The 26,850-nt window shown below is 48.7% G+C and overlaps 1 protein-coding gene across 5 annotated transcripts in view; it reads left to right on the top strand.

The window, feature by feature from the left end:
* CNGA3 (cyclic nucleotide gated channel subunit alpha 3) overlaps positions 1-25,566 on the top strand; it is a 38,353-nt gene extending 12,787 nt beyond the window's left edge. For 3 of the 5 annotated variants that reach the window (XM_081484532.1, XM_081484531.1, XM_081484533.1), the window contains 7 exons: positions 2,006-2,142; positions 9,754-9,867; positions 12,130-12,309; positions 18,395-18,460; positions 19,787-19,894; positions 20,934-21,040; positions 22,620-25,566. In XM_081484532.1, coding sequence (XP_081340658.1) covers positions 2,042-2,142; positions 9,754-9,867; positions 12,130-12,309; positions 18,395-18,460; positions 19,787-19,894; positions 20,934-21,040; positions 22,620-24,010 — 2,067 coding nt within the window. In that variant the 5' untranslated portion in view covers positions 2,006-2,041 and the 3' untranslated portion in view covers positions 24,011-25,566. Of the gene's footprint in view, positions 1-2,005; positions 2,143-9,753; positions 9,868-12,129; positions 12,310-15,517; positions 15,572-18,394; positions 18,461-19,786; positions 19,895-20,933; positions 21,041-22,619 lie in introns of all 5 variants that reach the window. The other 2 variants (XM_081484529.1, XM_081484530.1) reach the window with 1 other exon arrangement.
* The last annotated feature ends 1,284 nt before the right edge of the window (positions 25,567-26,850 follow it).

Genomic DNA, 26,850 nt, shown 5'->3' with positions numbered 1-26,850 from the left:
GTTAAAAAAAATCACTGGATGGATGATTTCAAATTATAGAAGTATTTCTTTAATGGGAGATTCTTGTTTCATATGTTGGCTTCACAGTTTCCACAGATATCTCAAACTGGAATCATTCTCTTCCTCAGCCCTCCTCCTTCCCCAGTCCCTGCCTCAGTGGGCAGCACACCAACCCCACACCCTAGCAGTCATGGCAGCATGACTCCCTGATTTATCCTCCATCAATTACCATGTCCCCGTGCTCCTATCCATTTAGTTTTAAAATTTATTATATTTGATTCACTACCACAAACTTAGTTCAGGCAACTATTGTCCCTCCCCTGAGATACTGCAGCACTTAGCTGCTCATGTTCCCTGAATATACCCTCCCCATTGCAGCCAGAATAACCTTTACACATCTGACCACATCCCTGTGGGCTTAGGGCGGAATCCAAGCTCTTGACACAACCAGCAGGACTCTTTGTTATCTGTCATCTGCCCCACTTGTAAGATCCTTGAGGACTGTCTTTGTCTTATATTTGTTTGTATCTCCTGTGGTCAGCCAGAAACTAAGTTACATAAATGAACATAGTTTTCAAAAATCAAAACCATTTTTTTATCTATTGAGAAAACTATAAAATTTTAATTAAATCATGGGCTTAAGCTATCAAACCTCAGAGATGAACCAGGACTATCAAAGCCAATATCTTCCCCTCCCCGAGGAACTTGTGATGAGCACGGACCACATCTATGTTGGGTACTTTGGTGCAGTGCTCTGGGCTCCTTGCACTGACCTTCCTGTGGATATGAAATTAATTTAGTTCTGGAGTGAGCCACTGGGCTATTTCTGGAAATCACCATTTTTCTCTAGCGTGGTCTCAACTGACTTCTGACACACTTAAGCCATGCGGCTGCTCAAGAGAGCCTGTGTTCATCTGCCTCAGAGAAACCTACCCTCAGGAATTTATTTTCCTCCTGCAGAATTTTGATCAGAAATCATGCAACTGGTCTGTCTCTGTTTCCATCATGCAGCTGTGTATTCACATCGGTTTTCTTTTCTCATTGATCAGAGAGGCACCTTCCACTGTTTGCTGAAGGAAGAGTATTCATGGTCAGATTTCTAGCACTGGAATCTCAACTTAGTCATCTTTAAATAGAGACAGAAATTGTATGTGTCTGATGAGGTTATTTTGAGGATTAAATGAGATGAAGTGTGTATCGGGTTGAACATTTTGTTGTAAAGGTTTTTATAAATGTCAAGTATTTAGGCTTTTTATGCTTTGTTTTAAAACAAGATTTGGGGGAGCTGCAAAACATGTGCAAAAGTATAAGATAAACACAGGCAAATGACAAAGCCAGACTTTTTTTTTTTACTTTTTAAAAATTGTTTATCTATTTTTGTCTCTGCTGGGTCTTCACTGCTGTGAGGGCAGCGAAGTTGCCCCAGCTGCAGTGCAAGTTTCTCATTGCAGTGGCCTCTCCTGTTCCAGAGCACAGGCTTCAGGGTGCGGACTTCAGCATTTGCAGCATGTGGGCCCAGTTGCAGCTCCTGGGCTCTAGAGTATAGGCTCAGTAGTTGTGGCACCTGGGCTCAGTTGCCCCACAGTATGTGGGAATCTTCCTGGATCAGGGATTGAACCCGTGTCTCTTGCACTGGCAGGTGAATTCTTTACCACCAAGCCACCACAAAGTCAGAATAAAGAGGGACACTGCATCATTGAAGAGAATCATGAGGGTTTAGCTTTCTTATGTCGGATACCAAGTTCATTCACTTGTTTGATCAGCATTTAATTTTGAGTTCTTGGCATGCAGCTTATACAAAGGAGTAAAAGACCCTCTTTGTGCTTCTGAATGGGAAGAAGAACCTAGAGAGAGCCAACTAAAACACAGTGTGGCAGGAGTTGTGAGAGAGATGGAGGAGGACATGTGTGCCAAGGCTTGTCTGGGGAGCAGCCCTCCCAAACGAGCTGGGTGTTCAGTTACTTCCTCCTCCTGATGACATATCTGGTTCACGTTCATGTTTCAGCAGCCACCTTGGGGCGGAATGTGACACAGCAAGAAGATGGCCAAGATTAGCACCCAATACTCCCACCCCACCAGGACACACCCCGAGGTCAGGACCACGGACAGAGATCTGGATTGTATTGAAAACGGTCTCAGCAGGTAGGATGAGCTTTAACTTCATGCCTGGAACAGGTTGTTCCCATAGCTGCTCTTGACTGGGGAGAAAGAATGCCTTAGCCTGTGGGCAGGACAGGTTGGAGGGTGGAGGCTGTTCACAGCACTCCTTCTAACTGCATGACTCCTCCCAACCCACACTGAAGTCATTTTTATTCTCACTTTAGAGATGTAGGAAAATGCTCCAAAAGTTATATAACTTTTGGAAGGCAAGAAAATGAAGATTAAAATGCAGCAGATTAAACACTACTGTAAAAACATCCCCACAGTGCCACACTTTCCCTTGTGTACATCAGACATCTATCAGGCTCTGTCTGTGCAGCAGTCACTGTCCTGGGCACTGGGGTGGAGTACAAACCCAGTGCCCTGTCCCTCATTTCCAGGGGAGGGTCAGGACTCAGTCATGCTCATGGACTTGGGGGAAGGGGCCATGCCTGCCAGCAAAGCCATCAGCACCATCGATGATGTCCGACATAGGCAGTCACCTGGAAATCTGGGGCCTCTACTTCAAGCCCTGTTCCTAACTTACTGGGAGAACTGGGAAAATGCACTAAACCCTCTATGCCTCAGAATCTTTAACTGTAAAATGGAGCAGCATTGGGAAATGGGAGTATCTATTTGGTACAGATGGACTTACATTTTTTTCGATGCTTCTTAAATTGTCAATGAGTTGATTGAGTTAAACCAGGAGAAACTTTATTTTCAATATTAATGTTATTTTTGTCCCATGTAAAAAGCACTGAAAACTTCTCCTGCCCATGCAAATTGCACATTATCTAAGGCCCAAAAATGCAACGACAGTCCATCAGTCCTTGCATCCCTGGCACTGGCCCTCCTCCATCATTTCTCCTCACTTACTTGTATATGTCTCTTCCTCTCTCAGATGCACATTTCATTTTTTTGTGTCCAGGTTCTTTGTCCCAGTTCCTTAGCAAACTCTGCCTATGAGTGATGGACAATAGTTTCCCTATCACTGCAAACTTATGCAGTCTTTGGATCCCCACTTTCTGGGATTCAGGCAAAGGAAGGAAAATCTTAAAGCATGCCAACAGATGTTTATTCCATCCTACTCTTGCAAGTTGGTGCTGAGGTCCAGGAAATTTTATATAACTCAGGGGCATCAGAAATTCTCACCCTACTCAAATCTCTCCCTGCTAACTGGCTGATGGTCAATATCTGTGTTCCATAACTGAGGGCTCCTTCCTTTAGCTTAAGGCATTGCCCTTATTTAAAAGGAAAAAGAACACTGTTAGGACAGTTATCTGCTATTAAAACTTTGGTATGTATTAATAGTTTCTTTCCCACATCAGAGCTGATAAAACCCTCTGAAGAAGGGGCTGAAGAGGGGCTTCAAAGAGGGTTGCTTCAAAGAGGGTTTCTTCAAAGAGGGTTGCAATAAAAGGGAAAAAAGGCCCAAGGGGGACTTCCCTGGTGGTCCAGCGGCTGAGATTCTGAGCTCCCAATGCAGGGGGCCTGAGTTCCATCCCTGGTCAGGGAACTAGATCCCTCATGCTGCAACTAAAAAAGAAAAAAAAAAAACAAAACAGGTCCAAGCATGGCATACAACAAGAAAGTCAGGCTCTCTGGAGACATGAGGCTCCTAGGATCTTGGTCCCCAGGGAGAAGGACAGAGGCTGTCAGGATCAGGAGCATTTGAAGCAACATGGAACTTCTGAGACCCAGGATCCCTGGGGTCTGTCTGGCTTCTCCCAGTGGGAGAGTCAAGAGAAGGCAGGCCCAGCAGGTAGGCTGGGGCTCCTGCCCAGAATGGTGCTTGACCCACAGCACCACCACATGGGCCAGCTCTGCCTAACTCATCCCGGCTCTGCCTCAGCAGGTGGCCAGCAAGACCCAAGCCCCATCTGATTTGAAAGCTGTTCAAGAGCCTCTGGTTTCCCAGAGCCTCTCTGTGAGCTCAGGTTGGGCCCATGCACACTCAGAGAATGGGTCAGCCACACAGCAGGGGCTCTGAAATGCTGCCCTCTCTGCCATCTCCCTCGGGTGATGCCATGCCCTCCCCTCCCCTGCTCTGCATCCCCAGGCCCGCATGGTGACCAACAGCACAGTCTCGAGGTCACGCTGCCGGGTTTGAAAACTGGCTCTGAAAAGCTGATCAACAGTTCCAAACCTCAGTTTCCTCATCCACAAAATATGCTAGTACTGACCTCAGAGAGCAGTAGTGAGGTTAAAACAGGGTAAAGCTCATGGCACAGCCCCTGCCATGCGGTAAGCGCTTATCACCGCTCCCTGCTGGTCTTGGAGATGCTCACCTCCATGGGCCTTCTGTGTCCCAGGCTGTAACCTTCTCTGACCCCTCTGACCTCCGATAGCCCCAGCTGCCCGACATCTGGACTGGCCATTTCCTACCTGTGTCCACATCAGGCTGTCTCAGCCTGACCCCCAGCCAAGTCTCACTGAGCCCCACTGGGTGCCATGCCCAACAACACACGTGGTAAGAGCCTGTTGACAGATTAGTACAGAATCCCATGGAAACACCAGAGAGATCTCAAAAGGAGAGACAGGAAAAAATTATCTCACAGAGGCAGGAGTGGGTTAACAGAAGTTTCCAGAATGGTTCCTTAGCATCACTGAGGATTGAGAATAGGAGTTCACACTGGGGATGGTACAGCCTTGGGCCAAAAAGCTCCATCCAGGTCCCTCCCCTGCTTCTCAGAGCAGCCTAACATCTGTCTATGCACAGACCAGTTTTCCCTGTAAGATTTATTTGAGCAAAGGACTTTGACACAGTCACATAAAAATTTTAATGTTTCCAATCACTATTTTGAGGGAGGAAATGGAATCTGAATGAATCATAGATCTTTGCCTTGAAATTCCAATCCTTTTAGAAAGCTTTTGAAGAAATAATTACAAATGTGTGTCCTTAAATATGAATCACTCTTTATCCTCAGCGATATCACACAGCTGTGCTGGGAACCTGTGTGTTGGTTGGCCCTTTGCTGAGGGCCCCCCAAAGAGGGAGGATATCATCTTCCTGTCCCCTGAGACATCTCTCTTCCCAGCTCTTTCACCAAATTAGAGACCGGTTTCCATTTCGCTTTTAAATTACTGGGATCATTTTGCTAGTGAAGAGTCATAAAGAAGGATCAAAGTGTTTCCTTTGAACAACAACAACAAAAAATTAAATTTACACCTTGAAAAGACCAGAAATAAAAATATTTTGCATTTTGCTCTTTCTATTTAGATCTGTTTCATTTACTCAATTATTTAAGAGCTCTCTGATATATTTTTGCAGATAATGCAGTAAAGACTTCAGAACCTGCCGCAGAGAATTGCAGCTAGCACCAAGGACACCTCAACCCCCAGAGCAATCTCCTGATGTAGCTATTTTAGATGAGCTGTTGGGCATAGGGGGTCGCGTCCTACAGAAGAGGAGACTTCTTCGTGCTGCTTCCTGAGCAGAGCCCAAAGCAGTTATCACAAAAGAAAACCATTTGCAACCTGCTTCCCCAGGACTGAAGGCAAAAATGCAGTGACTTCAGTTCCTTGGTCACATGCGGCTGGGGCAGTGCCTGCCCATCACTCTAGTTCCTCGGGGCTTGGGAGGAGAAGAAAAATAATGTGTCATACTCTCCACCCTTGTTCTAAAAGGTCACTTCTGTTCACTCGCATGTCCCCAAAGTCACTAGAGGAAGACACCAGATCCACAGAGCACAAAGTTAATTACCGGTTTCCACTCTGATGAGAACCTCTGCTTCCTCCAGTGACGAAAAAGCCTCACCTCATGGAGACGAATTCCTCTGTATAAATAAACACAGAAGATGAGCTTTACACGTAGAAAATGACCTTGTCTTTCAAAACAGTCACTTCCTTGTGTTTCACCAGCTGTCCTTGTTCTTGCTAGTTACCAACTTCACAGGGCTTCTTCCTATAGAGGTAGCATCACCACCAAGAACGAGTCTGTGAGTGGGAGGCAGCGTCAGGTTGTCCTGGCCTGATCTGCTCGTTCTGTAGAGCCTGAGGCCTGTCAAGTCCTCAGCTAGCTCCTGGCAGAATGGGGCCTGGCCCCTAGTCTCCACCCTCTGTATTTCCCTTGGAGGTTCTGAGTCTCTGATCTTGCAGTGATTGCCAGAAGGTTCTCCCTTCCAGCAGTACCTGTGTGTCCTTGGGGACTCAAAATGTCACCTCAGACATTTGTTTCCTCTCCTCCCACCCCGTCTCCCCTTCTGTCTACCTTGTGAAATCAGTTTCTCTGAGGAGTAACTCATTGGATTTGCTATTATTTAGATATCCCCCAGACGTTTAAAAAGGGTAGAGACTCTGGAGCTAGAAGAAAGACATCAGGGTAGAACTTTGGGCATCAAGAAACAATTGGGAGATGCATCCAGAAAAAAAGGCCCCTTGGGTCCCTTGAACTTACATCACATAAGACCCTTCCTGTTCCTCACAACTAAATATGCCTTTCGGGACTTGGGTGTTTGAACGAGTCATTATGCAATCAATTTTTTCTTTGTTTCCTTTTCGAAGACCGGGAAGTTTAAACTCAGGGAGGGTAAGTGACAAGCCCCCAGTATACCTAGCTAATAGGTGTTGGGGTAGGGACTTAAACCCAGGCCTCTGGGTCCCCCACTCTGCTGCCTCCCCTTCCAGTGGATGTCATAGGTCCTGGCCACATGCAGTGGCTCCCACTGCTGCCGGCTGCAGGCCTGCTTTGAAATCTGGGGTGAGTTCTGCCCCTCTCACTCACCCACCAGCCCTGATGTCATGGGCATGGAGTCCTTTGCTGCGGATGCAAGTAAATCTGCTCTCAGGATGTGCTCCCACACAATTAGCAGAAACCAGACTAGGCAGAAATGCTGGGCTGACTGCCTGGCGCCTGGAGCTCCCTGAGGACCTGCTGGTGGGGACAGAACACCTTCGTCCTAGGGACCACCTCCAGATCTTCCGGGCACACAGGCTGTGCAGAGCTCCAGCCCAGCTGTCACTTGCTGCCCCACCTCCAGCTCCCCACCCCCAGGTATGCCAGCCGCTCGGAACCAGGGATTGGAGAGAGGGATTCACTGTCCCCCTGCCTCCTCCTCCTGTAACTGACCCGGTGCCTTGGAACATGCGTTCCCATCTTTGTGGTACACAATATTAGAAGGGCAAGGGAATTGTAGCTTCCTAATTGTAGCAGGGCCTCTGATAGGGTCTCTCTCTTTAAATTAATTTTTATTTTACTTTTGGTTGCACTGGGTCTTCGTTTTGGCATGCAGGCTTTCTCTAGTTGCAGCAAGTGGGGGCTACTCTTTGTTGCGGTTCCCAGGCTTCTCATTGCAGTTGGTTCTCTTGTTGCAAAGCATGGGCTCTAGGTGCACGGGCTTAACTAGTTGCAGCACGCAGGCTCAGCAGTTGTGGTGCATGGGCTTAGTTGCTCCGCAGCATGTGGAATCTTCCTGGACTGAACCCATGTCCCCTATATTGGCAGATGGATTCTTATCCACTGTCAGGGGAAGTCCTGACAGGGTCTCTTATATGTATAAGGTTGAGGTGTGAGTGGTCTCTTATGAGATTAGAGAGAGAACTCAATTAGGTGCTTTGGCAATAAAAAAAAAAAAAATGCCCACATAGTGCAGCTAAGGGAATCAGAGTCATGTCTCTAGTGGCATGCTACAGAACTCAGTCCTCAGTTCAATTCAGTCGCTCAGTCATGTCCAGCTCTTTGTGACCCCATGGACTGTAGCACGCCAGGCTTCCCTGTCAATCGGCAACTCCTGGAGCTTACTCAAACTCATGTCCATCAAGTCGGTGATGCCATCCAATCGTCTCATCCTCAGTCGTCCCCTTCTCCTGCCTTCAATCTTTCCCAGCATCAGGGTCTTTTCCAATGAGTCAGTTCTTCACATCAAGTCGAGAAACTATTGAAGTTTCAGCTTCAGCATCAGTCCTTCCAATGAATATTCAGGACTGATTTCCTTTAGGATGGACTGGTTTGATCTTGCTGTCTAAGGGACTCTCAAGAATCTTCTCCAACACCACAGTTCAAAAGCATCAATTCTTCGGCACTCAGCTTTCTTTATAGTCCAACTCTCACATCCATACATGACTACTGGAAAAACCATAGCTTTGACTAGACAGACCTTTGTTGGCTAAGTAATGTCTCTGCTTTTTAAGATGCTGTCTAGGTTGGTCATAGCTTTTCCTCCAAGGAGCAAGCATCTTTTAATTTCATAGCTGTAGTCACCATCTGCCTCAGCCATGTTCTATTCAACTTTTGCTTTAATTAGAAAATACAGAAGGCAGATTCATGAATGGGTGACAGCAGGCTTTGAAATGGGATGAAATGCCATTCAAATCTCAGTTTTGCCAGTTGGCTATGTGACCTTGGGAAAGTTATTTTATCTCCCTGAACCTCAGTTTCCTCTCTTATAATGTTGTTATATGATTTAAGTGATAGAATGTATGTGGCTGACATACAGTAAGCAGTCAATAAATGGCAGGTACTTTATGTATCACTGTGTGTTTTCAGCAAAAAAAAAAAAAAAGTATCCTCGATATGGGGAAGCTGAGGGAGAGAAGAACCTGCTGGCTGTCAGGGCTGAGCAGAGACCACCTGGAGGAGCCATGGTGTGGTATGAGCTCCCCCTGTGCTGGAGAGAGCAGGGCTGTTGCAGAAAGGAAGAGGCAGCAGCTTGGCGGCTGGATTGTGGAATTCTGACTTCTGATCACTCACTGGGGAGACACAGATATTTACCCTGACAGTAATCCTTGCTTACTTCTTCAACCGTGTTGCCACCTTGTTAAGAAGGCTGATTAGGTTGGAATAGGTCATGTGATCGAATTAATTTGTCTTGCTTGGGCTCTTCAAGACTCGAAGGATGAAGTGCAAATCCTTAGAGGCCAGTGCCTGGATGGCTTTTAATCAGGCTGATCAGACTTCAGTCCCAGGAAGTTTTAAAAGGAAAGAAAGGAAAACAGGCCCCAACAGAGAGCTCTTATTCCAGGAAATTCAACAAACACCAGGCTCTGCTGATGCTCAGACTTTTTGCCCTGAATTGCACAAGGGAAGGTCCTCCACCCCTACCTTGGCAAAAGGGCACAGCAGAAGTGGACTTTCATTTGAAAGCACTATACAAATATGAAGCCAGTTCATTACAATATTGCAGGACCCTCCTCTTAATCAGTGGTTTCCTGCAGCACACACACACTGGGACAGAGGGCAAGGGAAGACCTCTTGAAGGAGGCGGCATTTGATCTGGCTTTAGAAGATAGGGTTTCAGCATGCAGAGATGTGTGTGAACCAAAATCCTTGTTCTGGAATCCTCATGTGGAAACAACTGCTCTGGCTCCAGAGGCAGGCACGGTAACTCCCCCACCCCAACACCCTGCCTTCGGTGGTCTAATAAGGACCATTTACTGCTGGCTTGCCCCTTTCACCTAGGCTATGGGCAGTGGCCTCCTTGCCATAAAGGAAAGGCCACATTATCCTAAAAGCCAGGATCTGCTGGAGTGTGAACTGAAGTATGGAGCCCTGGGGTGAGGATTTCTGACAGCGGCATTCCTCTTTAAGCAGAGCATCTGGCCATCTCAGTCCTCAACATGTCCAAGAGGTGGATGAGCTGGAAATCAATTTCGCTTGCTGCATATTTGATTTCCTAGGACCCACTTGCCATGCGAGGAGACATCGTCAGAACTGCAGGAAGGCATTGCCATGGAAACTAGAGGACTGGCTGAATCCAGGCAAAGCAACTTCACCAGCCAGGGTCCCACCAGGTAACTGACCGGTCTCAGCCCTCAGCTTGGGAAAGGGGAGACGGAGGCAGAAAGAAGATAAGTCATAGGAAGAAATGGTGGATGAGGGTGGGGTTGCAGATTTGGAAAAGAAAGGGGCAGGAGAGGCAGAGTCAGAATTCTATCAGGGAGTAATTTCCTCTTGGGTCAGGTGTTCTGAGCTCAGAAAAATCTAAGAAAAACTGCCTTTATCTGAAATCGCTCTCATAAAAAGTGATATCGAGGTACTTGTTCAATTCTGAAAGAATTCAGAAAAGAAAAAATGCCAGCCAGAGAAGTTTCAGGAAAGAATTCAGGAAAAAAGACCAGCCAGCCAGGGGAGACTTTGGGGTGGACCACAGTGGCAGGCAGATGGCAATGGTGGCTTTGTCTGAAATAGCCCCTGGCAGGTCCTCAGTCATATGTGTCTAGACTTCATAGCACACATCCTTGCAAAAGCATTTGAAAGATTAACTAGGCTCAGAGCTCTGTCTCCATTCTGACGACATCTGTCCTCCAGCTTCAATAGCTGTACCACCTGGAGGATGTCATTTCACCTTTCAAATCTTGTCTGAAGATGCATCTAGTAACATGAGGGCTGCAGCAGAGCCCGCACTGGACAGTCAGCAAATGTTGGGCTCAGTATTTCCTTCCACTGATTTTTTTTTTCATCCGAAGCCAGTAGAACACAGTTGCTTAAGAGTATTTCAAAAAAATTAATTTATCTAGTTATTCTTCATGTTTTTCATGGTGGAGGATTATTTATTTCACTAGTTCCTTGTAGCTGGACACTTAAGTGATTTGCAGTGTTTTTTTGTCTTATTAATAAAATGCTCTCTTGATGCCTGTTGATTGTAAGGAAGAGAACACCTTCAACTGGCTCAAATGGAAAGGGGAAGCCTAGAGCAAGGCTGGTATAACCTAAGATCCAGGCCACCTCCTGGACATGGAGATGGTGGGGCTGATGAGGGGCCCTGGGGAGGCAGCCGCCTGCCCTCTCTCACTTCTCTAGCAGCATTTCATGATCCGTGTGCTCTTTCCTGCGGGCTGCCTCCGTTTCTGGCTTTCTCTGCTCTCACCTCAGCGGGTACAGGCTGAAAACGGCCTGCACCATACGATCCTGAGTTGTAATACCCAACCCCATCCTGGAGTGGTTTTTAGTTCAGAGGCTTGAGTAACTGAGTCTCTGTGGGTCAGTCGTCAGTTGCCCAGCCCTGAGCTTGTTGGCCGAGGCTGGAGCTCCAGGGAGTATGACCTCTGTTCCACCCCGCAGCAGAGGCGGGATGTGAGTGGGCGGAGTGTCAGAGCAGAGAGGTTGGGCCAGGCAGGCACCTTGACACTCACCTGCAGCAGCAGCTATCAGCCTCTCTGTTCTGTTTGTGGGATATTCCTTCACTTCATCTATTTTTAGGCGATGATCACAAGTGTGTGATGGGGATCATGGTATGTGACAATTCATGACTCCATACCAGGTTGCTCAGGACAGATCTGGGGGGACAGTGCCTTGTACTGTGGGTGCCAAGTCAGGGAAACCAGACACCAAGAAACAGAGTTGAGTCTCTCGGCCCAACCCCCCACCCCACCCCGCATCTCCTACAAATGCCCCCCCTCCACTGCTGAGACTCAGGAGGTGGGGCTGAGGGAAGGTTTTACAGGGAAAGCTGGAGCTGAGATGAGCTCTAGGCATGTGGGCTGCCTGGGTTTGGGTGCTTGAGGCCTGGACCGGGTCTGCTCCAAGACAGAGGTCAGTGCATATTGCAAAGGGACTTCTCCACAGGCCTGGAGAGAAAATAAGAGTTTGTATGAAAAGCAATTCGTAGGACAAGGGTTGGGGAAAGAACCTAGGTTGTATCTGGGTGCTTGCTCCATCAAACTTGCTCTGAATTTTATCACTATTTGGAAATTGTATTTTTTACTGTTTCTCTGTTTACCAGTCATAACAAAGAGTTCTACATGGGGCAAAAGGAAAAATGAGCAGAAAAACTTGCTAAGGCCCCACTGGAAGGATCATGCCTTTGATGGAGTCCAGGCATTAAAGTGACAAAGCCACAATGAAAATAGTATCCCTTATGGAGGAAGCTCCATCCCAGGTGGCAGAGGAGGGAGGAAGAAGCAGTTCTGGGGAGTGGGGGGGCGGGCGTGGGGTCGAACCTGAGCCTGCCGGGGATCCTGTCCCGCCAGCATCACTGGCCCTGCCCTCACCCTCTGGGAGGGGGCTTCCGCCTCCTTTCACTCTGCCCTGGCTGCCCATGTGTGTCCTTTCAGGTGGTCACACCTCATCATCTCGCTCCGTGCCTGGGCCACCAGACACTTACACCAGGAGGACCAGAGGCCCGACTCTTTCTTGGAGCGTTTCCGCGGGGCCGAGCTCAAAGAGGTGTCCAGCCGAGAAAGCCATGTCCAGTTCAACGTGGGCAGCCAGGAGCTGCCAGACGGAGGGAGAAGGTAAGGGAGACGGGGCCACCTGGACCAGATGGGGCTGGAAGCACTTGCTGCTCGTTTGGTCCAGCGTGGATTCACCCATCATGTGGCCTGGAACATCGGTGCCCAGGTATTCCCTGAAGAAAGGGTCTGTTCTGGAGGTACACTGCATGCTCTAAGCATCTCTGTCAGACTTCAAGAAGCCCTGCAGGAGATGAAGCCCTTTAACCTGAGGCCCCAGCCTCAGCTGAGCTCTGACCCTGTCCTCCGCAGAGCCCCTCTAGCACCCCCTGGTGATGGTGCTTTCAGGATCGCACCTTCAGGACGTTGGCCTCACCAATCTCTCCATCAAAAGACCCTCATCCTACACTGCACTGTGAGCTATCTTGCTAGAAAACTGAGGCTTTTGTACCACGAGCCTCGGGGAGTACCTACATGGTACCCACAATTTTATGGATGGGTATAGGTGCATTCGTCTGGGGAAAAGATCTGAAGTTTGGTTAGGACGTTCAAGGGGAACCTTCCAAGCCCATGTTAGATTGAGAACAATGAGGGGACAATAGGTGGGTTTGGGGGGAATGGGGAGAGTGTTTGCTTTTCATTAGGAGAAGGGTCTGCAGAACAAGGGCTCTGCGCACCTTGCCTGGCCCCCTACCCAGCGGGGAGCTTGTGGCTGGTGCTGTGGGGTGCAGGCATGCAGAGAAATTTGCAGGGGCTGGACTGATATCCCCTGCTCCCCCTCCCCACACAGAGCTGCTGCCTCCCCTCCCTCTCCCCTCTAGTGCTCTTGAGAAGCCCCCAGCTTCTGGTCAGTGGGCGATCACTGAGCCACCACAGGTTGAATCAGTTGTTACTCAACAGCAGAAGGTCTCTTTAGGACCCCGTGGCAGTAGGAGAGGTAAGCCTGCAGGGGAAGCAGACCTCCTCTCAGCCTCACAAACAGGAGGACACTTGCTCAGAACCTGCTTTAAGGGAAAGGGGGGCTTGAACAAGATCTTTAGGCTGAATTCTCTAGGTCATGCCAGGATTTAAAAGACATAAACAGAAGGGTGAAAAGAAGCATGGTTGTTGCAGAACCGACAGTCCGTATGTAATTTGATAGAGAAAATGCTTTTTGAGTCAAAGGAACAGAAGGGCTCAGATGTGGCACCTCAAACAGTCAGAGAAAGCCCCTGGGGAGTGAAGGCTCTGAAGCTTTGGGGAAAACAGGATGGATCTTCTCGGAGCTTCAGTTTTATTTCCAGATTGCGGGGCGGGGGGGGAGTATTTTTATTATAGGTTATGCAGTACATTGTGAAATGTGCAAGATGCACAAGCATGCTTAAGATAAAATATGACAGTTCAAAGAAATGTCTTGCTAGTGACATTAGGAGGCTGAGGAAAGGCATGAGAATTGCTGGCTGAGAGGCAGCGGTCCAGTGGAACAGCGTTTTTGGGCTCCTGTTTCACACGAGTTTAGACAACAAACCCTTGGTCTCCTGGGCTGCGAGAAGGGTGGAGGGCCTGAGTGCTGGCTGGACATGTGCAGGGCCATCCCAGGTTCCCAGAGCTGAGCATCCCTGTGAGGAAGCTCTAGGACCACGAGGCACACGTGCTGTTCACTGCTGAGCCAGATGAACAGGAGGGATGGAGGCTAAGGAAGAAGGGGACATGGAGAAGCGGGGTAGGGCAAAGGTGGTGTGTGGCAGGGAGGTAGGGTGCAGGGAGCTGAGAAGGGGTAAGGAGGGAAGGAGGTTTGTTAGCAAGTCAACAAACTGGTTCAGTTCCTTTTGGGCAAGCAAAGACTTCTTTGGCTTAACTGACCAAACTGTCTTCTCTGCAACTTGAGATTCATGGAGACGAACACTAGACTCTGTCCATTTCCCTGTGCGACCAGATAAGTGGAGGGTTGAGCTAGGACCCCATCAGGGCCAGGACCCAACTTGCCACCAATGCCTGGTTAACTCATTGGAAGGTTCAGGGTGGGTGGGTGAATGCAGTGGTGCAGGATGGGAGCAGATTAATCAGGGAGGCTTCCTGGTGGAAGAAGACCTTGACTTTTCAAGGCCAAGTCCCGTTAACAAAGCAAAATGTATGCAGAAATGGGTCTTGGTTCTCCTATGGGTTTGGCCCAATGAGATTATGGGCACAGTGGTGTGGCAATCACATGCCACTGCACCCCAGAAACCTAAACTTTCCTTTGTAATAGCACAGTTTTGATTCCTCAGGGGATTTTCAGATGATCTAAATTAATCCTGAAAAAAGTGATTAGAGCCACATTCTGAATGGAGGGAGGGAGGCATGGGCAGGGCACGCAGAAGTACCAAAAAGGTATTTGGCTGGATGTTCAACATCAGAGGAGAGGTGCTTTGAGAGTCAGTCTGGAGTGTCTCAGCCACTGGCTTTGGCCCCCAGACCTCCTGTCCTGTGACTGGTCTGCAGTGACCACAGACAGGCCAGACACCCTCCAGCCCTGTGAGGCCAGGCTGGCTTTCTTAAACCAGCTGCCACACACGTGAACTGGCAGTTAAGCTCACGTGGATCATGCCTTTTCCTAAAAAACACCATCAAGCACTGCCCAGTCCAGCTTTAAATAAACACCACTGGGTGCAAACCACCTTCTACAAGATTCTCACATAGATCTGGGTAGTGGGCCCTGAAGTTTTAAGGTGAATGTTGGGGAGAGGAGTGGGGAGGATGGGCTGAACCCTGGGGCAGCTCTGCCCTCGGTCTATTTTTTGCCCTAAGAATGGGAAGCGACCCCTGTGATGGGGTGTCTGAGGGAGGGGCCCTGTGATAACCTTGTCTCTGCCGACCCTCTCAAAGTGCTGCTGCTGCTGCTGACTGACCACCTTGGCCCAAGGCACTCAGCCTGTTCACCCAGGAGCACCCAAGGGCAGACACCATGCTGGTGGTCTCTGTGCCCTCCAGAGCATCTGGTGCACTGCCTGGCACGTGCTAAAACGTGAGAGGAACTGAGGCCAGGGTGCTCGGTGGGATTCAAAGAGGTACTCCTCATTTATTCAGAATCCTCACTTTACCCAAGTGTTCATCCTCTCCTCTACTGCAAGGCAATCACCAGCACAAACTGGTCACACACAAAAAATGTTTGTCCCCAACAATAACAATTCCCTGTGTTCAAACTGTGTGGAAAGGCCAAGGAGACAGAGGATGAGAGTCCCAGAATAACTGCCTGAGGGCAAGGGGTCCCCAGCAAGTGGAGCGAGTTCAGATTCTCTTTGCCTTCCCGCAGTGACTGGCCCCTGGCCAGAAACAACACCAACAGCTGCAACAACTCGGAGAAGGAGTGAGTACCTCTGCTCCCTCCCACTGCCCACCGCCACCCTCCGCCGCAGACACCCCAACTGTGTCTCCCTGCTTAGTCCTGCTGCTCCTGCCACACCTGCCAGACCATTCTAGAACCCTGCTCCTGTCATTGGAAACCCATCCCCATGGACAAACGTGGGGAGGGACCTATTCTGTGTGACTTCCTTGGGCAGGTCCTCTTTTCTCTCTGTGTCTTGCATTGTTTTTATTTATAAAGCGAAGGAGTTGGATGAGTAAATATTTTCAGTGCCAGCACCCTCTGTTGCTATGTAACTGAAGGTGCAAAGCCCTTTACTGAGCAGTGGATCTTCTCCTTCATGATAAGAATTTACTTTTCATTCTACGTCCTCAAGCTCCTGTGTGCCAGGGAAATGCTCTTGTCTCAAGGCTAATTTGGGCCACTTTGGAGGACGTGATCAGGATGTAATCAGTGGAAAGAGGAAATTTAAATATTTCCAGAGAACAACCTCTTGAAACACAGGCCCACTGTAATTGTTTCCTACCACCTGATGCTGAGCTGGCAGAGAATTTTGATGTGTGATTTTGACAACGCCATCCAAAAGCCCAAACAGGGAGTGTGTATGTGTGTGTGACCATTTATATGTGTGAACACACGTGCATGTGTGCCCTGTTCGCCAACCTTCCTTTATGGAACACCACGGGGGTAGGTAGGGAAGGGGGAGGTCTCAGTTGGAGCCTAGGAGGGCAATATCAGCAAGAAATGCCAATTTCTTGACTTCCAGTTGACAGAGAACTATGCCAAGGCTTTTTCTTGTTATTTCCCTTTGTTCTGATAGAATTTTTGTTACTGTTTCCCTCCGTGAACATTAGTTGCATTGGGGTTTTTTGTTGTTGTTGTTGTCTTTTAAATTTATTTTTTTAATTGAAATAAGTTTACAATGTTGTGTTAATTTCTGGTATACAGCAAAGTGATTCAGTTTTATATATTTATATATTCTTTTTCAGACTCCTTTCCATTGTGGTTAATCACAGGATATTGAGTATAGGTTCCTGTTCTATGCAGTAGAACCTTGTTCTTTATCCATGCTATATATAATAGTTTGCATCTGCTAATCCCAAACTCTTAATCCATTTCTCTCCGAAGTGAAAAAAAGAAGGGCTTCCCGGGTGGCTCAGACAGTAATAATGCCTACAATGCAAGAAATCTGGGTTCAGTCCCAGGGTCAGGAAGATCCTCTGGAGAACGGAATGGCAACCTACTTCAGCATTCTTGCCTGGAGAATTCCATGGACAGAGGAGCCTGGTGGGCTGCAGTCTATGGGGTCACAAAGAGTTGACCTAATCTCAAACTCCTAATCCATTCCTCCCCCTCAGTTGCATTTTGTTTACATAAATTGGGACATCAAATCCAGAGACCCAAATGTCAGAAAAACAAAATGATTTAATCTGCAAAATGATAGCTGTTTCAAAGTGTGCTTGATGTCAAGGCAAACCTGACATCAAACACCCTTGAAAGTCCTGCAGTTGAGTAAAAACTCAGGACACTGGACTGGGCGGAGGTCCTGTGGGTGGGTCTCCAGGCTTCTCTGACCTGGGGCTAGGATATGGGCAAGGATAGGGGTGGATGCTGTTGGCTGCATCAGGCTCTGATAAATCTTTTCAGATGGGCTCATATCATGGGTCCAAGGAATAAAGGACAAAACTGGGAACTGTTCCCAAATGGGGCCACCTGGGCACAAAGATACAGAAGTAATTCTTATGGACACCTTCCCCCACTCTTCCACCACATTTATGGCATTTTCACTTAGTCCATGGGTTCTGAAAATTTCTTTCTCCTGATCAAACTGTTCTCAGTCAAAGCCACCATCAATTCATAGCTCTGTGCAGGTCCCCTGCGTCAGTGCTGGGCGCATTCCGGGACACAGCTGGATGGCACGGGGTCTTCCCTAAGCCTCAGCAGGTTGGTAGCCAGAGGAAAAGCCAAAGCTTGTAGCCCAGGCCACAAATCCTGAACAAGGGTGGCAGAGCCTGGTGTAATTAAACTCCCAGCAGGGCTGTGTGCCCAATAAACTTGTGGGCAGCGCCCTCTGCTGGTATCTTGGCATTAAGACTTCAACTGCTAAAAGATCAGTAGATGGAAGAGAAAGAGGATGGGCTGACTGTCCTTGCTCTTCTCATTTACCGATTACAACTTTTTGTTTCTACTCAATTTATTAATATGCTCATTGTCAAAAACTTGGGAAACAGAAAAGCACCCATGAACACACACCCACAAAAGTATACTCTATGTTAATAATTGAACCCCATTATCAGAGAAACCCCTCTTCACATATCGGCAAATATACCTCCAAGTTTTCTCTAGGTCTATGTATTGAGAATATGGATGGGTAGATAAATAGATACAGACATACATACATGCCAAGTCGCTTCAATCATGTCTGACTCTTTGTGACCCCATCAACTGGCTCCCCGATTCTCCAGGCCAGAATACTGGCATGGATTGCCTTTTCCTTCTCCAGGGGATCTTCCCGAATCAGGGATCAAACCCACGTCTCTTATAAATCCTGCATTGGCAGGCAGGTTCTTTACCGCTAGCACCACATACATGCAATACATTTAATATATATCCTGGTTAAGAGCATTTGTATCCCAAATCAGCTACCTAAGAGCTTTGTGACCTTGGGCAAGTTACCTGACCTTATTATTGAAATCCGTAACCTCGCTTCATCCCAGTGTGCTGGAAAGATGAGTTTCCTGCACCACGCCCTCTCCTCCAGTCACTGTGGCCTGCCCTCTCCCCGTGGTATATGAAAATTGCTAAGTGTCACCCTGTGTCATCCAGTGACAAGGCGAAAAAGGAGGAGGAAGAGAAAAAGGAAGAGAAAAAGGAAAACCCCAAGAAAGAGGAGTAAGTACTAAGAGAAACTGCCCCCAAAGAGGGGAAGTTCTGGGGTCACAGCACACCTGGTCCCTCCCTGGGGAGGAGAGAGAGGCTGACCCCGTGGGGCCTTGGGGTCAGCCCTGGAGAGGGGGCTGCTTAGGGCTATGGAAAGGGACTTGGTCTCAGGCAGGGATCAGGCCTGCTGAGACCATGTGAGGGTCTCATTCTGCAGGGAAAGTCAGGGACCTCAGGGTGGGGCTTGTAGGTAGGCGGGGTGGTCTGCAGCCCCAGGTGAGCAGTTCGGGGCTTCCCTGGGAGCCTGCTCCAGTGCCCTCTCCTGGGGCTTTCTGTCTGCCCACCAGGTGTCATCTTCACATTTGGGGTATGTGGAGCCCCTCTCCCGGGCACTAGAAAATACCATGTTCACAAACTGTAATTCAAACCCAGTGATGATGAGTGTTAGTGGTTGGGTATGTCCAAAGCCCTGTCAGTGAGAAAGTGATCTTGCATTTGCTGAGTTGAGGTGCAAGCAGAAAGGCAACCTAGGGTGTCCTCTGGGGCGCAGGAGCAGCTCTGCAGGCCTAGTGGGCATGGTGGGGAGTTGGCGTGGGGGAGGAGACAGGTGGACCCAAACAAAAGATCTCCAGTACCACGTATAAATTCCAACCCTCCAAAAATCCTGAAAATGAAAGCAGAAAGCACCCTAAGCTATTTCTTCCACTCAGTCTTGGCTGACATACGTGCAGTGATTCCCAGGTTGGTGGTTTTCGGTGGGAGGCAGGACCCCAGTGCTCAGAAGTGAGGCTTTAGAACGTCTGCACAAGTGCAGTTGGTGAGGTGGACCGAGCACCTTCCTGAAGGAGAGCCCCAGGGTCCCAAGGTCAGTCCAGAGAGGAGCTGCCTCAGAACCACCTGGGGCGATGGTCAAATGCACATTTCCAGACCCCAGCCCTGGAGGGGTCTAGGCAGGCCTGGGAACTTGCATTTTCCCAAAGCTTCCCTGAGGTGGTTCCAACATCACGGTGCCCCACTTTCCTCCCTGGCATCCTGGAGTGCCTAGATGATACCACAGGACATGTGGGAATGTCATCACCATGGTTTTAGAGTTACCGTGGCTTCCTGGGGCTGGCGGAGAAGGCTCTCTGGAGTCTGCCCTGCTCCCAGCCTGTGTGGGAGCACCCATACAGGAACACCCACATGACCTTGCTGAGATTGATAGCACCCTATCTGGGAAGTCATCTCTTCCGCTGCAGCCCACACCTGCCCTGGGGTCTGTAAGCTGGGCCAGGTCTCTAAACCCCTCCAGAGCTGCAGACTTCCAACACACTGTGCTGTCTGTGTGGGCGTTTCCAGGAAGAAGAAGGACAGCGTGGTGGTGGACCCTTCCAGCAACATGTACTACCACTGGCTGACCATCATCGCCGCCCCTGTCTTCTACAACTGGTGTCTGCTCGTGTGCAGGTAGCGGGGAGGGGCAGCTAGGGACGGATCTCTGAGTCCCTGGTGGCTACCCTCTGGCTGTATGTGCCTTAGTTCCTCTGTCCATAAGGAAGGGCTAAAAGAGGGAGCACTGGTGGGGACCTGTGTTTGAGATCAAAGCAAAGGTCCTGGCACCCTGGAGCCTTCTTAATTGAGTCGCAGGAGGAAGATGCAAGAGCGAGTCATTGCTCTCCTGAGGGGAAGTGGGAGGGAGTGGGTCCTGAGCTGACCTGCAGGACAGGGATGTAGGTAACAGGAGGTGTTCTCTGCTGGCTGTGGACTTCAGCCTTTCTTTTTTGTTTCCTATTCATTTTTATTGGCATATAGTATATTTACAATGTTGTGTTAGTTTCAGGTGTTCAGCAGAGTGAGTCTGTTATATATATACGTGTATCTACTGATTGTTAGTTTCTTTTCCTATGTAAGTCATACAGACAGTTGCCTGAGCTATACTATAGGTCCTTATTAGTTGTCTTATTAGTTATTTTATATATAGTAGTGTGTATATCTCAATCCCAGTCTAGACCCACCTCACCCACCAGGGGCAGACACCAGAGGGGGGCTTTGGGCTCTCTGAGCCGTTTGGGGTGCATGGTGAGCTACTATCTTGTGGGGGAGATGTGACTTGTTCCATTGTTAATCTCTAGAAGTTATTGTGTCTTTGTTGGCATTTGGCCCCGGAGAGGTCAAGTTCTCAGCTCCTTCATCTGACTCTACCACTGAGGCCTGGAAAAACTGCCCTCCCCCCCGTGCGGAGAAGGGGCCATCATATCACTTACTGTCAAGGGGCAACAGGGCCCACTCTTTGGGGTCAATCTCAGCTCTTCTTAGAAGCTCTGTGACCTCGAGGCAGAAAAGCTTCTGAGAGTCCAGGTCCCTCATCGAGGCTGGGGTGAGGAGCTGGGGTACAGCCCTGCAGGCTGGGCTGTTGGCGGGATGAACTGACCCCCAGTTTTGTAGTGTGGAGCTGCTGCCCACCCTGGCCCCTCCCCCCCACACTGCACTTCTTGCACTTTTTTAGGGCCTGTTTTGATGAGCTTCAGTCCGAGCACCTGATGCTTTGGCTGGTCCTGGACTACTCGGCAGACATCCTCTATGGCTTGGATGTGCTGGTCCGAGCCCGGACAGGTGAGTGGGCCAGGGCCCAGGGTCATAGATCCCACAGCATGCAGCAGTTGGGGGGCCTGGGTCCTGTGGGCAGGTTCAGGGAGATCCAGAACTGTAGCCCTTGGGGTTCCTCTTCTTGGACAGTCAGAAGAGCCATGGCATGTTGCCCATGGCTTTTAGAGTAGGTGTGATATACAGAGAACTAAACTCTGAAAGAGGGCCTAGGAGGGTGTGACTTCCTTCAGATTAAGACAGCCTATGACCTGGGACCCTCTGCCAGAGTGCTTGTGCAGCAACAGAATACAAAGGATCTATAAGGAACGAAAAATAACTAGACTCATAAGCAGACCACCTAAGCTACACCTCCAGCCCAACCCACAGATCCAACCCCACCCCACTTAAGAAACCAGCCTACCCTCAAGGAGCTAGCAAGGGCACCTGTTACTTGTTTCACTCCTAGTACTGCTGCTGCCCGAGTCCCGGTAAAGCCTTGCTTGAATTCCTGGTCTGGTCTCTGAGCAGTTTCTGTTGACTAAAGAGTCCAGGGACCCCAGTCAGTAACAAGATCACCTCTAGCTGTGAGCTGGGCCTAAAGCCTCACCCATGCCTCAGTCTCCAAGCTGTGCATCCTTGAGGATCCTCTTTCTGATTTGCACAAAGACATCACATAAGCTGGCAGAGGCCCTGCTTGTCACTTCCAAGGTTTTTAAACTAAAAACTGTGCCGTGGTTGTGGATATAAACACCACCAGATCACAGCACAACCTTGGGCAGCTTTATAATGTACAAAGCATTCCAAGCACGTGGTTTTCTCATGAGAACTGCTGCAGGAGACAAGAAGTGTGGGTGGGATTATCTCCATTTTACTGCTTTAGAAACCAGGGCCCAGAAGCGCTGAGTGACTGGCCTATGGGATCCTAACTCCCTGACCAGGGATGGAACCCACATCGCCTGCGTGGGAAGGTGAAGTCTTAACCACTTGACCACCTGGGAAGTCCCATGGGCAAGGTTTTAAAAAGACAGGTCATGCCCCATTAGTAACTGGTAAAGTCAATTTGCTAGGCCATGACCAGTGTTTTTAAAGTTTTTATTGTTAATATTTTCAAACATATACAAAACTGAGAGAGCACTATTATGAATCCCCATGTACCCTCATCCAGCTCCAACTGTTATCAACACTTTGATAATTTTGTTCATTTATCCTCCCACACCCTGTTCTTGGATGGGGGTTTTTTAAGTTGAATCTCAGACAGTAACCATGTTAGCATGTAGCTTTAACCAGGACCCATTTTTTAAAATATAACTTCCATTTATCTCTTAAAATTTAATAATCTTTCCTCACTACTACCAAATACCCAATCCACATTCAAATTTACTTAACTGATCTGTATTTTTAATTGAATAAAATAGATTAGATGATCTGATAGAAAATACCAGAGCACGTTTCCTATAATAATGGTGAGTATGGCTTTTGGAAGTTGTTTCTATTATATATATATAAAACCACATCTTGTATAGTCACAGGTAAAATTTCTTTCTGTGGGCCATGACCATAAATAGGCAGCCTCTTTGATGCCCACATGATCTGTCTTCTTCATTAGGCTTCCTGGAGCAAGGCCTGATGGTCACGGATGCCAACCGGCTGTGGAAGCACTACACAAAGACCTTGCACTTCAAGCTGGACATGTTGTCCCTGGTCCCCACAGACCTGGCTTATCTTAAGCTGGGCATGAACTACCCAGAACTGAGGTTCAACCGCCTGTTCAAGTTGGCCCGGCTCTTCGAATTCTTTGACCGCACAGAGACAAGGACCAACTACCCCAACATGTTCAGGATTGGGAACTTGGTCTTGTACATCCTCATCATCATCCACTGGAATGCCTGCATCTACTTTGCCATTTCCAAGTTTATTGGTTTCGGGACCGACTCCTGGGTCTACCCAAACATCTCAAACCCAGAGTATGGGCGCCTCTCCAGAAAGTACATTTACAGTCTCTACTGGTCCACCTTGACCCTGACCACCATTGGGGAGACCCCACCCCCTGTAAAAGACGAGGAGTATCTCTTTGTGGTCATCGACTTCCTGGTGGGTGTCCTGATTTTTGCCACCATTGTGGGCAACGTGGGCTCCATGATCTCAAACATGAATGCTTCACGGGCCGAGTTCCAGGCCAAGATCGATTCCATCAAGCAGTACATGCAGTTCCGCAAGGTGACCAAGGACTTGGAGACAAGGGTGATCCGCTGGTTCGACTACCTGTGGGCCAATAAGAAGACAGTAGATGAGAAGGAGGTCCTCAAGAGCCTCCCTGACAAGCTGAAGGCTGAGATCGCCATCAATGTGCACCTGGACACCCTGAGGAAGGTCCGAATCTTCCAGGACTGCGAGGCTGGGCTGCTGGTGGAGCTGGTGCTGAAGCTGCGGCCGGCAGTGTTCAGCCCTGGGGACTACATCTGCAAGAAGGGGGACATCGGGAGGGAGATGTACATTATCAAGGAGGGCAAGCTAGCCGTGGTGGCTGAGGATGGCATCACCCAGTTCGTGGTCCTCAGCGACGGGAGTTACTTCGGGGAGATCAGCATCCTGAACATCAAGGGGAGCAAGTCAGGGAACCGCCGGACGGCCAACATCAGGAGCATTGGCTACTCAGACCTGTTCTGCCTCTCCAAGGACGACCTGATGGAGGCACTCACCGAGTACCCCGAGGCCAAGAAGGTACTGGAGGAGAAGGGGCGGCAGATCCTCATGAAAGACAACCTGATTGACGAGGAGCTGGCCAAGGCCGGGGCAGACCCCAAGGACATTGAGGAGAAGGTGGAGCACCTTGAGACCTCCCTGGACACCCTGCAGACCAGGTTCGCGCGGCTCCTGGCCGAGTACAATGCCACCCAGATGAAGGTGAAGCAGCGGCTCAGCCAGTTGGAAAGCCAGGTGAAGATGGGCCTCCCACCTGAAGGGGATGCTGCACAAACGGAGGCCAGTCAGCAATGAAGACACAGGTGTCCGTCTCCTGCCTCCCCGGGTCAGCGGCCAGTGCGATGCTGCACGGCAGGGGCTCGGCTGGGATTGAATTCTAGCTTTCCCTACCCTCTGTGAGCTGTGTGGCCTTGGGAGAGGGCCTTGGTTTTCCTTATCTAGATAATGGGACTCTTTATGTCTGTCCCAGTTAAGTGACAGGTTGCTGTGAGCTCCACGAGAAACGCTTCATGAGGCAGGGTTTTGTGAAGTGTGAGATGTCTCCAGGCCTAGAGTATAAAAATGTGAGCACAGAAGTTTTTTTTTTAATCCATGGGGAATATTTAGACTCCTGAACTTCATTTTTTTGTAAATTGGAGATTATTTACTTACCCACCCCTCCTGTCCCTCACTCCACCACCTCCTGATGAGGGAGAGGTAACAGAAGCTGAGAGTACACTCAAATTGGATACACAAGACAGCTTTGGCATATTTCTGACTTGGGTATCTCCTCGTGTGCTCTTTGATGCTGTGACAGGCACAAAGAATGAAGCCAGGTCATCCCAGCTGAGGCCATTTCAAGTCTGAGAAGCAAGTCCAGGTGCCCTGCCATCAACTTCTGTGAAAGAAGAATCTGTTTCATGGCAAAGAGCATCTCCATTAGGGAAAGGGACATCTCCTAACTCCCCAACAGGCTTTAAAGACATCCTCTGTCCCAGTCCCTGAGTTGGGGCCCTGGAGCAGCCTGTTCTGGCCTGTAGGGGAGAGTCATGTTGAGGGGAAAGTTTCCCAGGTTGGAGGTCAGAATGGGGTCCTGAGGCAAACAAGCTGACTACTAGGACTTTCAAGAGACAAGACCCTTAGGCCATGTCTTTGCAAACTGTCCCTGCACCCTGGAACAGGAAGCCTCATTCTCCCTTGGAATTACATCCTGAGGCAAAGCTCTTAGACAAAAATGTGCAGAGTGTCGACCTGGCTCTTCTTGTTTAATCCAGTATATAATATATTATATTAAGATTTTAGAAGGTTCTATGACTGTGAATTATTACCTTACTGGTCCATCCTCTGCTTCATACACATTGTAAATTACCCAAAGACAAGTCTCTCTCCTGATGCAGAGAAGCCATATATGCACGTTTTCCTGCTCCTCTCTCCAATCTCATCTCCCCTTCTTCCTTCCTTCCTTCTCTTCTCTTCCTCATCTTCTTCTTTCTTCCTATCCTCTTTTCTTCTCAGACAAGATGCCCCATGTCCTTTGGAAACCTTGAAGTCTCTGTGGTCTAAGTTATAATCCATATGCTACATAACAGGGCCGTAATGTAGTTCATACAAAAGGTGCTGCCTTTTTCAAGTATGCATTTTGGATTTACATGGGTCTGTTCTGGTTTCTACTATGGATCATTTGACCATTTTAACTTTTTAAAAGAAATTTCAAAGAACTATTAAAGAAAGATGTGATCCAAGCTCCTATCATCAGCACAATGTAACTAGCAACGTGTCATCAAAATGCACATATTTTAAAAGCCTTAACTATTAATTTTGCCTACATTCATAGTTACACAGGAAAAATAGAGACCTGGATTTAAAAACCAGTGAATGACTCCTGCTTCATGTTTTGTTGTAAGGGAAAACTCACATGGTCACATACCCTGGGGTATGTTTCTCCCCAAAGGAACGGGCACTGGTGAACAGGTTAGAATATGGGCTTTGGTGTGAGGGGGTTAGGACTGCTCTTGTTCAAGTCACGACTCTGCCCCTCAGGCAGGTTATTTGACCTCACTATACCTGGCTTTCCTCACCCGAAAAGTGGGAACTACGTTGCCCACCTCCCAGAGTTGTTGTGAATAAACTTTAACATTGCACGGTATAATGAGGATGGCCCTTCAAGCTCTTGGGTGCAGAAAATGTCACATTATTGTCCAGAAAGAATAAATGAATACAATTTCATCTAGTTAGCCCTTGGCTGCCTAGGTTGCTGGGAAGTTGAGTCTCGGGTTGTTTTCAGGACTTCCATTCACTGTCTTGGAACCTGAGAAAGGGTTTGTGGGGTCCCAGCCCAGTCCGTGTGCTGCCCCTGCAGGCAGTCCCTCCCTCTGCACCGGATCCAGCAAGGGGATCCACGCCAGGAGATAGCTTCTCTTTGTGCCTTTTATGGGAATCTAAACTCATGGAGGTGCATTTATGTGTATGTGTGTGTGTGTGTGTATCTGTCTGTCTCAGGAAAGACAGTTTCCGAGACAAGAAAGGAAGAAAATGCTGGTGAGCACCCTTCGACGTACAGACTGATTGCAGGCTCCCTGGCAGAACCCTGGGGAGTGGGGAGCTGGCCAGAGCTTGGATGAGTGGGCTGGAGCTTTGGGTCTGAGGAACCCAGCCTGGTAAATATTCCGATACCTCAAACTTGGAAAGTCCCAAAGCTTCTAGACCTCAAGGAACCACACTGAGCCAGGCACAGGATATCTTGGCAGTAACCAGTATAAAGCGCATCTGAAATTATTGGTAACTCAAGTGGTTCAATACGAGAGAAGCCTGCTCCATCCCCCTGAAGCACTAGCCCTCAAATATCTGCTGCTACCAATGCCCTAAGTCAGGCAGGGCCAGAGAGCTATTGTAACTTTGTTAAGCAAACTCTGGTCTCTCTAGAACCCTCCTGCCAGAGTTCTGTTAAATGGAAGCCAAGACAGCTTCCTTTTCTGGATCTGGGGGCCCAGAAAATACCCCAAGGAAGGAAATGCAAAACGAAAACCATGAGGATTAAAATGGAGAAGAAAAATGCTTCTCTGAAGTGCAGGGAGTGATTTTGCCTAGGAAAGCTGACAACTCATACCTGTGATGTGGCAACCCTACTTCTGGCTCCGTATTACCAGAAAGCTTCC

Source organism: Giraffa tippelskirchi, chromosome 4, assembly GCF_054371585.1.
Source record: "Giraffa tippelskirchi isolate mGirTip1 chromosome 4, T2T-mGirTip1v1.2.pri, whole genome shotgun sequence".
Lineage (NCBI taxonomy): Eukaryota > Metazoa > Chordata > Mammalia > Artiodactyla > Giraffidae > Giraffa > Giraffa tippelskirchi.
This window is presented reverse-complemented; position numbering and strand designations above follow the sequence as displayed.